The sequence below is a fragment of the Propithecus coquereli genome, unplaced genomic scaffold, assembly GCF_000956105.1.
Source record: "Propithecus coquereli isolate 6110/MARCELLA unplaced genomic scaffold, Pcoq_1.0 Scaffold5, whole genome shotgun sequence".
In the NCBI taxonomy this organism is placed as follows: domain Eukaryota; kingdom Metazoa; phylum Chordata; class Mammalia; order Primates; family Indriidae; genus Propithecus; species Propithecus coquereli.
In genome coordinates, this window is record NW_012150840.1 from 9,971,637 (window position 1) to 9,982,581 (window position 10,945).

Consider the following 10,945-nt stretch of genomic DNA (forward strand, 5'->3'; position numbering starts at 1 on the left):
ACAATCTCTGTCTTTTACTTGGTGTGTGTGGCATCAGTGAATAGAATTATAAGAAAAAAATCCCACTGGAGTTTTTAATGGAACTGTACTCAACCTGTAAATTAATTCAGAAGACTTTTTACTGTATTAAGTCTTCCCCATCAGGAGTCTATGTCATTGCATTCTTTTCAAGAGTATAGCACCTGTAGTCCTAGCTACTCAGGAGACTGAGGTGGGAGGATTGCTTGAGCCTGCAAGTTTGAGGTTACAGTGAGCTATGATCGCACCACTGCACTCTAGCCAAGGCAACAGAGTGAGACTCTATCTCTCTAAAAAAAAAATATAAAAAAGAGCATAATTAGTCTTTTTGAGGCGTAGGAATCATGTCCTGTGAACCGTTGTGAACAGAATTGTTTGGCTTGGAGGAAAGGAGACTTGGGAACACAATAGTTCTTTCAAATACTTGAAGAGAAAGAGAGATTAGTCTTGTTCTACAGTCCCAAGGGGGAGAAGTCAGACCCACTAAAGGAAGTTATGAAGAAGGCTGATTTTGGCTCAAATGAACCTGGAAGTTGAAATGGGTTGCTCCCCACCCCAGGTGTGCTTAACAACTCGGAGTGGCCAGGTGTTGGCTGCTGTCCTTGGTTTCGCCAGTCTTCTGTTTTGCTAAGAGCTGTTCACCAGCTCTTATTTTGCTGTCTGGGACCCATAGGCTTCATAGCAGAGGAGACGGGCAGGGGAGGGTGTGGCTGAGACTGAGAAAGGCCGGGGGAATGAGGCAGCTGCTGAGGGGAGAGAAGGTTTGGGCAAAGGACACGATGCCTTAAGGGGTTTTGGAGGGAAGTTTTGCTCCATAAATGAGATATAACCCTCTCGTTGGAGCCCCACAAAGCTTTCCACAAAATCTTCCATCATTCATCAATGCTTTTGTATTTGTATCTTTCAGAGAGAGAGCAGCAGTGCTGAGCCTGGGTTGAGGGTTGAGGGTTGAAGGTTGGCAGAGGGTTGAGCCTGTAAAGAAAAGTTTTTTAGCAGGTCGTTCAGGGATGAAAGGGGCTGTCTCCTTACTGTGAGAGCCATTCTAGCAGAACTTGGACCATCTACGGGCAGGAAAAACAAGCAGGGCACTCAAGCGACTGATGAAGACCTGATTGTTTTTAAAGTTCCTTGACTCTGGAGGGCTCTGATTCATGGGCACCTGTTCCTCTGATTCTTTCACAGAGCAATGAACGCTGCCCCGCAGGTATAGTTATTTACTCAGGTAGAGGAAGCATCTCAATGTGTATGCCTGGGACCACCAAGGGAGGGAGGGGATAAGAAAAGCCAAATGATTGTTCTGCCATATTATTTTCAAGTAGGTTAGTTTCGTTTTCTGGTTCTTGGAGTCATAGTTGGGACCTGCTGGCATTGTGAGGTGCTTAAATGCTAGGTAGGGAACGAGTGGGATTTTATTTACTCTCCCCCGTTTTCAGCTACAGAAAGATATCCCTGTGTAATATTAAGTAAAGGGAAATATTTACATGTTGGAGAAAAGGACTTTCCAGGGAGGGAGAAGCTGAGGTTGTTGAGGTGGGGAGTCTTCCAGCTGGGTCTTGGGGGATCATTTTTGAAGCAGCAGAAGCCTCAAGACCTGTGAGAGCCAGGTGCCTTTGTGGTTTTTCAGGTCTAAGCTCAGGGGTGCTTGCCACTTGTAATTTCTCCAGGCCCCTAAACTGCCCTGCCATAGCAGACAGGGGCCACCAGAGAGAGGGAGTAAGTCAGGTTTGTCAAACCTGAGGCTATAGATAGGCTTCATTATCATCATTACCAATAATATCATGTGTCTACATATGATGTTACAGTGGGGTGGGGTGGCGTCTACAAGAATAAAATTTTAATTATGTCTATATTGTGTCTATATGTGGTTTATCATGTACAGACACAAGGTGCCATGGTAGAGGGGAAAGGAACATAGCATGTCACACAGTGTCTCTTAAAGATGCCTGCCTGGAAGTAATGCACTTCTGCTTACATTCCACTGGCCTTAGCCATGGCCTATCCAGCTTTAGCAGGTGCACGGTGGCCATGCAGTGTGCCTGGGAAGAGCATCAGAATACCAGTGAGCTGCCCTGGTGACAGCATTTGGTAGACCTGAGGTCAGTTTGTAGCTGGTGATCTACGCCTAAAGTGCCAATAATGATTAGAAGGGACAGAGATAGCAACTCTCTGGGTAAGAAGTTTAGGATGGAGGTCATGGGGTTTGAAAGCAGCCTCTTCCCTCTTCCTCATGTTTTATTCCTTCTCTGCATCACTTCAAAGTCAATGGCAACTTCTCCCTGGTGGAGTTTCCATTATCCTTGGGAACAAAGACCCCAGGTGAAAATGAGAGGTAATTTGGAGCTGATAGATGAGAAAGAAAGTGGATGTAGATATAATGTCCCCCCACAGTGTAAAACATGGAGGAACAAAGCAGTTGTTGTTACTGAAAGTTCAGCACTTGTCCCTGAGGCCACAGCAGAAGAATGAGGACACATGGTCTGAGGAGAAGGAAAGGGAATTTTATTAATTTGCCAGCAAAGGAAGAGAATGTCAGACTTCTGTCTTAAAGTACCATTTTCTTATCTATAAGCAGAAATACAGAGCTTTTAAAGGGAGGGTTTTCAGCTTCAGGTTATTGCTGTTTAATTATAGTTGATGGTTCTGATCCATCCATCTCCAGTAAAGACAATCTCATGACTTCCCCCCACCATACACAATTCTGTTGAGCCATCTCCTGTGGTACAAAGAACAAAGGACACTCCTCTGCCCCTCTTATCACTGGCCTCAGGCAAGAATGCAGGTTTTAATTCTCAAGAAGAGTGGGGGGGGGCATTTAAAGAGACAACTCTTAAAATATTTTACCCTTTTTCAGGCCATTCCCTCTGTTACATTGTCACAAAAATGCTTCAAGCCAAACTTCACATGAAGTGTGCCCCCCAATGCCACCTGCCACCGATCCCAGGAAATAGCACCCCTGGAGGGCACATACATGCTGGGAAAACATGTGGGCTTGCTGGCATTCCTGAAGGGACTGGGCTGGTCCCCTGGGGTCTGTTCAGGGCTTTCTGGCTCTCCTCTACCTTTGGGGCTGAGGGAAGCCAGTAGGCATGGACCATTGCCTCCTGGGTGCCTTAAGAAAAACAGAATCCTTATTCTCTGACTGTTGGGTGGGGAGTGCCTTTTTCTTGCCACTTCTAACAGACATCACTCCAGGGATCTTAAATGGAAATACACACTCACCACTTTTTTCTCTAGGCTTGAGGGCTAGCCATCCTACCTTAGGGTGGCAGTGACTGGACTTGCCCAGCAGAGTGGACATCTAGAATTGTAATCACATCTAGCCACAGGAAATAGCATTGGCATCATTTCTCAACCCTGCCTTCAGCATACTAAACGCGTTTTAAATGGGCCAAGTTCATCACAGATTTGAGGTTTGTTGAGACTCTGTGTCACTGAGTGGGGCCAGGGCCCCTAGGGACTTAATTCCAAGTCTTGTCCAGCATATGCCCCAGACTGTGCTAAATCTCAGAGGGTCCCTGGGTTAGAGGGGAGCTCCTGATCTCAGAGCCCTTTGCTGCCTGTGACTCTTCTCTTCCTTATCTGGTTCTCTTCAGGAGCTTGAGCGCCTTAACCAGGTGCTGGAGGCTGAGAAGCAGCAATTTGAGGAGGTGGTGCAGGAGCTGCGAATGGAGCAGGAGCAGATCAAGAGGTGAGCGTGGTACCCTGAGATGGGAGTGAGAAGGGGTGCTCCTATGTTAGAGCACCCTAGAACAGGTGCAGAGCCCACCTTCCTGGTCAGGCCTGGAAAGGCCTCCACACAAGAGATACTATAATACTTGACTTGGTTTGGGTGCATCTTCCCAATGCTCCAGACATTGGGTATGCCCAGAATAATCTGTAGACCACCCCTCTACAAATGAGTCATTTCTGCCCACTGGAGCATGAGGCATGGTGAGTGCAGACAGGCACCCCTCCAAGCAACAAAGCCCTCCTGTCTCCATGAAAGACTCTTACCCAGGATCAGACAGGAGCAAGCTGGCCTGGGGTGCTATTGGCCAAGACCCCTGACCTTCTGTGTCTTTTCTGCATAATTCTTCCACATCTTGGCTAATGATGCCCTTAGGGATCTTCAGTCTCATGTATTGTTTGCAAATCTAGTCCCACATTAGAATCATCTGTTTAATTAGAATCTCTTGACAGTAGGGCCCAGAGATCTATATTTTTAAAAAAGCACCCCAGGTGATTCTGATGCAGTCCATCCAGAAATTTGGAGGCTACCTCTCTGAATAGTGTTGATGGTGGTGGCCATAATTGTCATCACCATTATTATCATCATCACCACTCATCATCAGTGACAGCCCAGAAAAATTTTTCTTGCTACCACCTTATAAAAGGATGTCAATTAGACATGTATTTTGAGGAGGGAGAAACTCAAAGAATCTTCCCAATTAAATAGCCAAGCACTGGCTGGGCGTGATGGCTCACGCCTGTAATCCTAGCACTCTGGGAGGCCGAGGCAGGAGGATCGCTCAAGGTCAGGAGTTGAAGACCAGCCTGAGCAAGAGTGAGACCCTGTCTCTACTAAAAATAGAAAGAAATTAGCTGGACAACTAAAAATATATAGAAAAAATTAGCCAGGCATGGTGGCACATGCGTGCAGTCCCAGCTACTCGGGAGGCTGAAGCAGGAGGATCGCTTGAGCCCAGGAGTTTGAGGTTGCTGTGAGCTAGGCTGATGCCATGGCACTCTAGCCCGGGCAATAGAGTGAGACTCTGTCTAAAAAAAAAAAAAAAAAAAAAAAACAAGCACCTACTCAGCTTCCAGAATTGTGCCAGACACTAGAATGAAAGATAAGTTGCTTTTCTTGAGGATCTTATGATCAGGTTGGGAAAACCAGACTCACACCCAGGAAGCATTAATGCCATAATATATAAACAAGTGCTAGAAGACATAGTGCAGATTTCCTATGTTATAGGAATTAAGATATATGCATAGTCCTTATGGACTCGAATAGAGGTTAGGTTGAGCTGGGCCTTGAGAGGTGAGTAGGATTTCGAAAATTGGGCAGGAGAAGGGAAAGGAAAGACATCCTAAGCAGGATGAGGGGAAACCAGTATAAAAGCCTGAGGTATCCCAGGTTTGTTAAAAAGGCAACAAGGAGCATGTTACCCCAGAGCGGGGCCTTAGCCATATCCCATGCCAGAGTGAGTATGTGTTCTAGCAGGTGCTGTCCAAGCAAGGTGGGGTGCGGCTGGGGTCCCTTTGTTTCTCCAGTGCTTCCGTCTGCCTCTGGGGTGGCCCCAGGTTTATCCTGACAGATGCATGTGCACCTGGAGCAAGTGACAACCCCACTGGGCTGGGATCTCCTTCTTTCAGCCCCAGGCCCCTACACCTGCTGTCGGAGCCCAGCCAAGCAGAGGGACTGGCCATGCTAGAGCCCCTCTGAGCTCTGTAGCAAGGTGAAGGCCAAGCATTTCTGTGTGCAGACAAGGATGGGAGAGGCGGACACTGCCATACGCAGCCCTCTGTCCCTACAGGGAGCTGGAACTGACTGCAAGATGCCTCAAGGGTGTGGAACAAGAGAAAAAGGAACTGAGGCACCTCACGGAGTCCTTGCAGCAGACGCTGGAGGTGAGGGGCTGCTGGTGGGCTGGGGGACTGGGAGGCAGGCTGGCTGGTTGGGCCACATGATACTGGTTGCTCTGACAGTGTTTCCCCAGGGCGTTATCTGCTAGGAGCACGGGCACGATGGGGCACTGACCTAAAGGGTCTCCAGCTGATGCATGAGGCCCAAAGCGGGACGTGGTTGCTCCCAGACCCAGAAGGGCAAGTTCAAGCTTGCCTGTGCCCAGACCATGGCCTCAGGACATCCACCTTCTTCAGTGCTTCTATTTTTATACTAGATGGAGGACTGGTTAGGTGGGCAGTGAGGCCGCCCACCACTTCCTTCTTGTGGCTTGTTCACTTGGCTGCTCCTGGGCGAAATTGACCATGAAGGAAAATTAACTGCCAGGTCACCTCCATCTGATACCACAGACGCTGAGGGAGAGGGGGAGGGGCACGCGTCAAGGACAAAATACAAACTCCTTAGCGTGGCAGGCAAGTGTGAACTCCGGCCCCAGCCTCTTCTCCCTCCCGCTCCACTCTCCCTCAGCCATCCCTCTACACCCCGCAGGAAGACCCAACCCCTGCCCCAAGCCACTGAGCTCAGGCACCCCGAGGAGGCCAAGCTCTTTCAGGCTCCGTACCTTTGCCCATACGATTCCTTCTGCACAGTGCGTCCTTCCCACCTCTCCTCTGCCTGGAGAACGAACTCCTATTCATCCTTCTAAGACTCAGCTCAAATATCTCCTTGGTCAAGCTTCCCTGATTGTTGTAGGCAGGTATTTACTCTGCACTCTGGGCTCCCATGGCATTTTGTGTACCTGTGGTGGGACTTGACACTCTAGGTGTGTTTTCCAAACTGTGAGCTTCACTGGACCGTGTCTTAATGGTTTCTCCAAGCCCGGCCCCTGAAGCGGGCCTGGCACATGGTCGTGACCCATGCACGTCTGAATCCGTGAATTGCCTTGAGGGCTGCAAGGGTTTCCAGTCTCCTTTGACCGACTGGAGCCTTGTTTGTAGTGCCGTACTTGTTTATCTTTCTCTGTTTCACATCACGGAAGGGGTTCCCACTGATATTTTCAACTCCAGGATTTCTGCATAGTGCAGGATCCCAGTCTGATAAATGGGGAGAACATCTAAACCTGCTCGTGGGCTGGCTTCTGTTGCGTGTTTTTCACATAAGCCCAATACATCCCCTCTCTGGGCCATCCCCTGGAGGTCATGGTGCCCTTGGGCCTTGGGACCCAGTTCTAGAAGGTGCCATCTCTACCGCACTGGGCTCCTTTCTGACTCCCTCCATGGAGGAGTAACCTTGCCTAGTTGTGAGGAAGACCGTGGCCTTTCACCTCAGGAGAGGAATGAAGGCATTTCAGCTATCACAGAGGATTGAGAGAGGCATCGATCACTCCCTGGAACTGAAAGGCAGGTGAGGGCAGCCATGCTGGAGAACCTAAATTAGGCTCTTTCTTTTCCTTTCCTCCTGCCATGCCAGGAACTCTCCATAGAGAAGAAGAAGACCCTGGAGATGTTGGAAGAAAATGAGAACCAGCTGCAGACACTGGCCAATCAGAGTGAGCAGCCCCCTGCCAGTGGAGGTCTCCATAGCAACCTCAGGCAGATCGAGGAGAAGATGCAGCAGCTCTTGGAGGAGAAGCTTCTGGCCGAGAAGCGGTGAGCCTGAGACTCCGAGTCCATGATCAGCTTTGGGGTCTGGTAACCTTCCTCAAACTGGACGATTGGACTCTTGGGTTCTAGCTGGCACTGGCCAGATGGGTCACTCACTTCCTTTGGCCTAGGATTCCATTTCCCCACCAGGCAAAGGGGAAGACCACTTTCCCCACCCAAAGCTGGCTTGGTCATTTTCTCTTGCAATGGTATGAACCATACAGGGTCATCGGGTCCTTGTAACGGTCCTTTGTGGCAGGCTGAGCAGGTTCTCTCAGCCCTCTTCCATGTGAGGAAACCGAGCCTCAAAAGGGTGATGTGACTTTTCTGAGGTCACAGAACTAGCAAGCTCTGGAGCCAGAACTCCATTCTTCTGAGTCTAAGCCGAGGGCTCCCATCACTGAGCACAACATCCTCGCATCGCCTGGGTGCCTGCACCCAGGAAGTCTTGGGGCTCACGAAGCCTGGGGCTTGGATTCTTCAGCCAGGTCTCTAAGTGGGGCTGCCCTGCCATTGGCCACCTCTTTCGGCGAATGAGCATTGAGTAAGTGCCTCTTCTGTCCCTGTAGGATGAAGGAGAATGAGGAGCGCTCCCGGGCCCTGGAGGAGGAGCGTGAGTTCTACTCAAGCCAGTCCCAGGCGCTGCAGAACTCGCTGCTGGAGCTGACCGCAGAGAAGCAGCAGGCCGAGCGGGAGCTAAAGGTGTGGCCGGGCCCACTGGGAGCAGCTGGTGCTCAGGGCCCTTCCTGTAACCTGGAGACTTCCCTCACATCCCTGCACTTTACCGGGTAGCTGCCTGAATTATCTCTGCCCATCTAGCCAGCAGGCCAGATATGGGGATGGAGTCACCACGAGGGGAAGCAGCGAGTCTGCTGCATTGGTGACAGATGGCTGCTGGGTGCAGGGGCAAGTGCAGGCCATCTGGTTCAAGGGTGAGGCAGGGAGGCAGGATATGGCAACTTCCACCCAAGCCCATGGACCAGGGGTGACCAGGGAAGGCTTCCGGGGTAGATGGCGCCTGCTCCCAGGACCTGACTGCCCTCTCATTTCCCTCTCTGCTCACCCTCAGGCCGAGGTCAAGATCCGCATGGATCTGGAGAGGCGCCTGCGGGAGGCAGAGGGGGCCTTGCGGAGCCTGGAACAAGGGCTCAACTCCAAGGTGCGGAATAAGGAGAAGGAGGAGAGGATGCGGGCTGACGTCAGCCATCTGAAAAGTAAGTCCTGCCCACCCGCCTGGCCCCCAGCCTGGAGCTCAGCCCCAGCCCAGGGCAGGCCCTGGAGAGCCCCGAACAGGGCCTGGTGTGCATGGGGTGTCCCATAGAGATTTGGGGTTTTTTGGGTTTTTTTTTTTTTTGAGACAGAGTCTCGCTCTTTTGCCTGGGCTAGAGTGCTGTGGCGTCATCATAGCTCACTGCAACCTCAAACTCATGAGCTCAAGTGACCCTCCTGCCTTGGCCTCCCAGGGTGCTAGGGTTACAGGTGTGAGCCACCGTGCCTGGCCTTCCCATAGATATGGACGGGGCTTCTTCTCCAGACCCCCGCCTGCAGTATCTCCTTGGCACTGCTTCATTTTGGCTGTTGGATCTGGGTGGGGGTCAAGGGTGGGGAAAGCCTGGAATTTCTTTCCCTTTTCACAAGCTTAGAGTTCTGTTCTCAACAGACCTGCCCCTGAGATGGCTGCAGATTATGGTTTGAGGGGCAAAGGGTGACCCTTCAGCAGGTGGCTATGGTCTCTCAAGGGATGAGGTCCACACGTTTCCCACTCAGCCCCACCAGGATCCTGGGCAAGGGAGGGCCAGGGCTGGGGCAGGGGGGAAGGATGCAGTCGCGTGGCACCCTTCCTGGCCCTGCTGCCACAGGGTTCTTTGAGGAGTGCATCCGGAATGCTGAGCTGGAGGCCAAGATGCCGGTCATCATGAAGAACTCGGTGTACATCCACAAGGCGGCCACTCGCCGCATCAAGAGCTGCCGCTTCCACCGGCGGCGGTCTAGCACCTCCTGGAACGACAGTAAGTGTGGCTGTCTGCAGGCCCTGGGGATGTGGGGTGGTCACAGGCTGTTGGTGACAAGGCAGGAAGAGGGCAGGGCAGACAGTGAGAAAGGGTGGCCCAGCTTGGAGGCAGGACAGTGCAGCCTCAAGCCTGGCTCTGCTGTCCTTGGGAAAATGTGGGCGTTCTCAGGGCATCGGGTTCCTGGAAGCCTACGGGTAGGAAGGGCTGGGAGGAGCTCAGTGGCACAGAGGACGGGAGCAAGGTTGGGGACAGCCAAAACTTGGTGGGCCCTGTCTCCCCAGTGAAGCCGTCCCAGTCCTTCATGACCTCCCAGCTGGAAGCCAACAACATGGAGGAGCTGAAAGAGGTGGCCAAACGGCTCAGCAGGGACCAGCGCTTCCGGGAATCCGTCTACCACTTCATGGCCGCCCAGCCCGGAGCCCCCTCAGCACTTTCCCGTGGTGCAAAGTGATGGGTGCTCTTCCCTTGCCTCCCGATCTTTCCTCTGGGCCCAGGGTCGAGGGTTGGGAAGGGAAGCCCAACTCTACCTGGCTCCTCTCCTCTGGGAGGCCCCTGGGGGCCAGCCTCACCCCTAAAGGACAGGGACGCCCTCCCTCACCCCCACCCCAACCCTACCCTTGGGTCTACACCAGGTCCATGCAGGCCCAAGCTGGGTGCTGCCTGGTTGTCATGGTGAGGTGAGGACAAGGCCTGGCTGTACCTGGAGGTATTTGTTGGTTGGGGGTGGGCCGGGGAGGGGCTGTCTACCCTGTGTGGACAGGCAGGGCCTGGCCTGCTGGGCGGAGACTGTGGCCCTCTCTGGTGCCCACCACACTGCTCTGTGACTCTGCCGCCCTGCCCCTGGTCCTCATGTATAGAGGCCTTACCGCCCCACCTTGACACTCCCTTTCCCCCAGGTCCCCTGACCCTGTCTGCTTTTGACACACAGCGAGGCAGCCCTCAGCCAAGGCCCCTCACTCATACCACATGGTGGAGTAGGGAAGAAAGGGACCTAGGACAGTAGCCTCCGGGCTTACGGCACACACACGCTTGACACAGAACTGCCTTTCCTAAGGCCGGGCCCTGGCTGTGGGGCCACCCGCTAATGTCCTGCCCCCTCAGGTGGGCTCAGCCACATGTGGCCTCAGCATCCTCCGAGGGTGTTGCGATCCCACCCATGTCCCTCCTGCATATGCATCTAGGCCCTGGGCCCTGGCTGGGAGCTGGGGCCAGCAAGGTCAGGAGTGAAAGAAAGTGGCTCTGGCTCCTGCATCACCTCCTCCTGGTGGGGCAGGGAGGCAGTGTCCATGCAGCTGAGAGATCACAGATGTCTCCCTCCCAGCTTCTGTGGCCTTGCTGCCTCCTCTCCCTAAGAGACTTCGCCCAGTGAGGCAATGTGATCATGCGCCCTGCAGATGGGGGCCCGGGCTGTGATGAGGCCAGAAGCCAGTGGTCAGCTCGGGTCATTAGGGGCAAAGCTGAAACAACAATCTGCAGCTTTCACGGAAGACCGCCCCCTCCGGGGGGCAGAGGGCTGCAGCGCGTGTCCCTCACCCACAGTCTGCCCTGCCCTTCTCCTTGCAGGCCCACCGTCCAAAGCTGCCTGAGTCTGTTGGCCTTTTCAAAAAAAGGGGTGTAGGCCGGGCGCGGTGGCTCACGCCTGTAATCCTAGCTCTCTGGGAGGCCGA

General features: G+C 52.8%; 1 protein-coding gene across 1 annotated transcript in view; it reads left to right on the forward strand.

Moving 5' to 3' along the window:
• The window catches only part of PLEKHD1 (pleckstrin homology domain containing, family D (with coiled-coil domains) member 1), a 30,352-nt gene extending 20,598 nt beyond the window's left edge, over window positions 1-9,754 (forward strand). The window contains exons 7-13 of the mRNA XM_012656145.1: window positions 3,612-3,706; window positions 5,535-5,628; window positions 7,094-7,272; window positions 7,836-7,968; window positions 8,336-8,480; window positions 9,126-9,275; window positions 9,560-9,754. Of these exons, the coding sequence (XP_012511599.1) occupies window positions 3,612-3,706; window positions 5,535-5,628; window positions 7,094-7,272; window positions 7,836-7,968; window positions 8,336-8,480; window positions 9,126-9,275; window positions 9,560-9,729 (966 nt within the window). The 3' untranslated portion in view covers window positions 9,730-9,754. The remainder of the gene's footprint in view (window positions 1-3,611; window positions 3,707-5,534; window positions 5,629-7,093; window positions 7,273-7,835; window positions 7,969-8,335; window positions 8,481-9,125; window positions 9,276-9,559) is intronic.
• The last annotated feature ends 1,191 nt before the right edge of the window (window positions 9,755-10,945 follow it).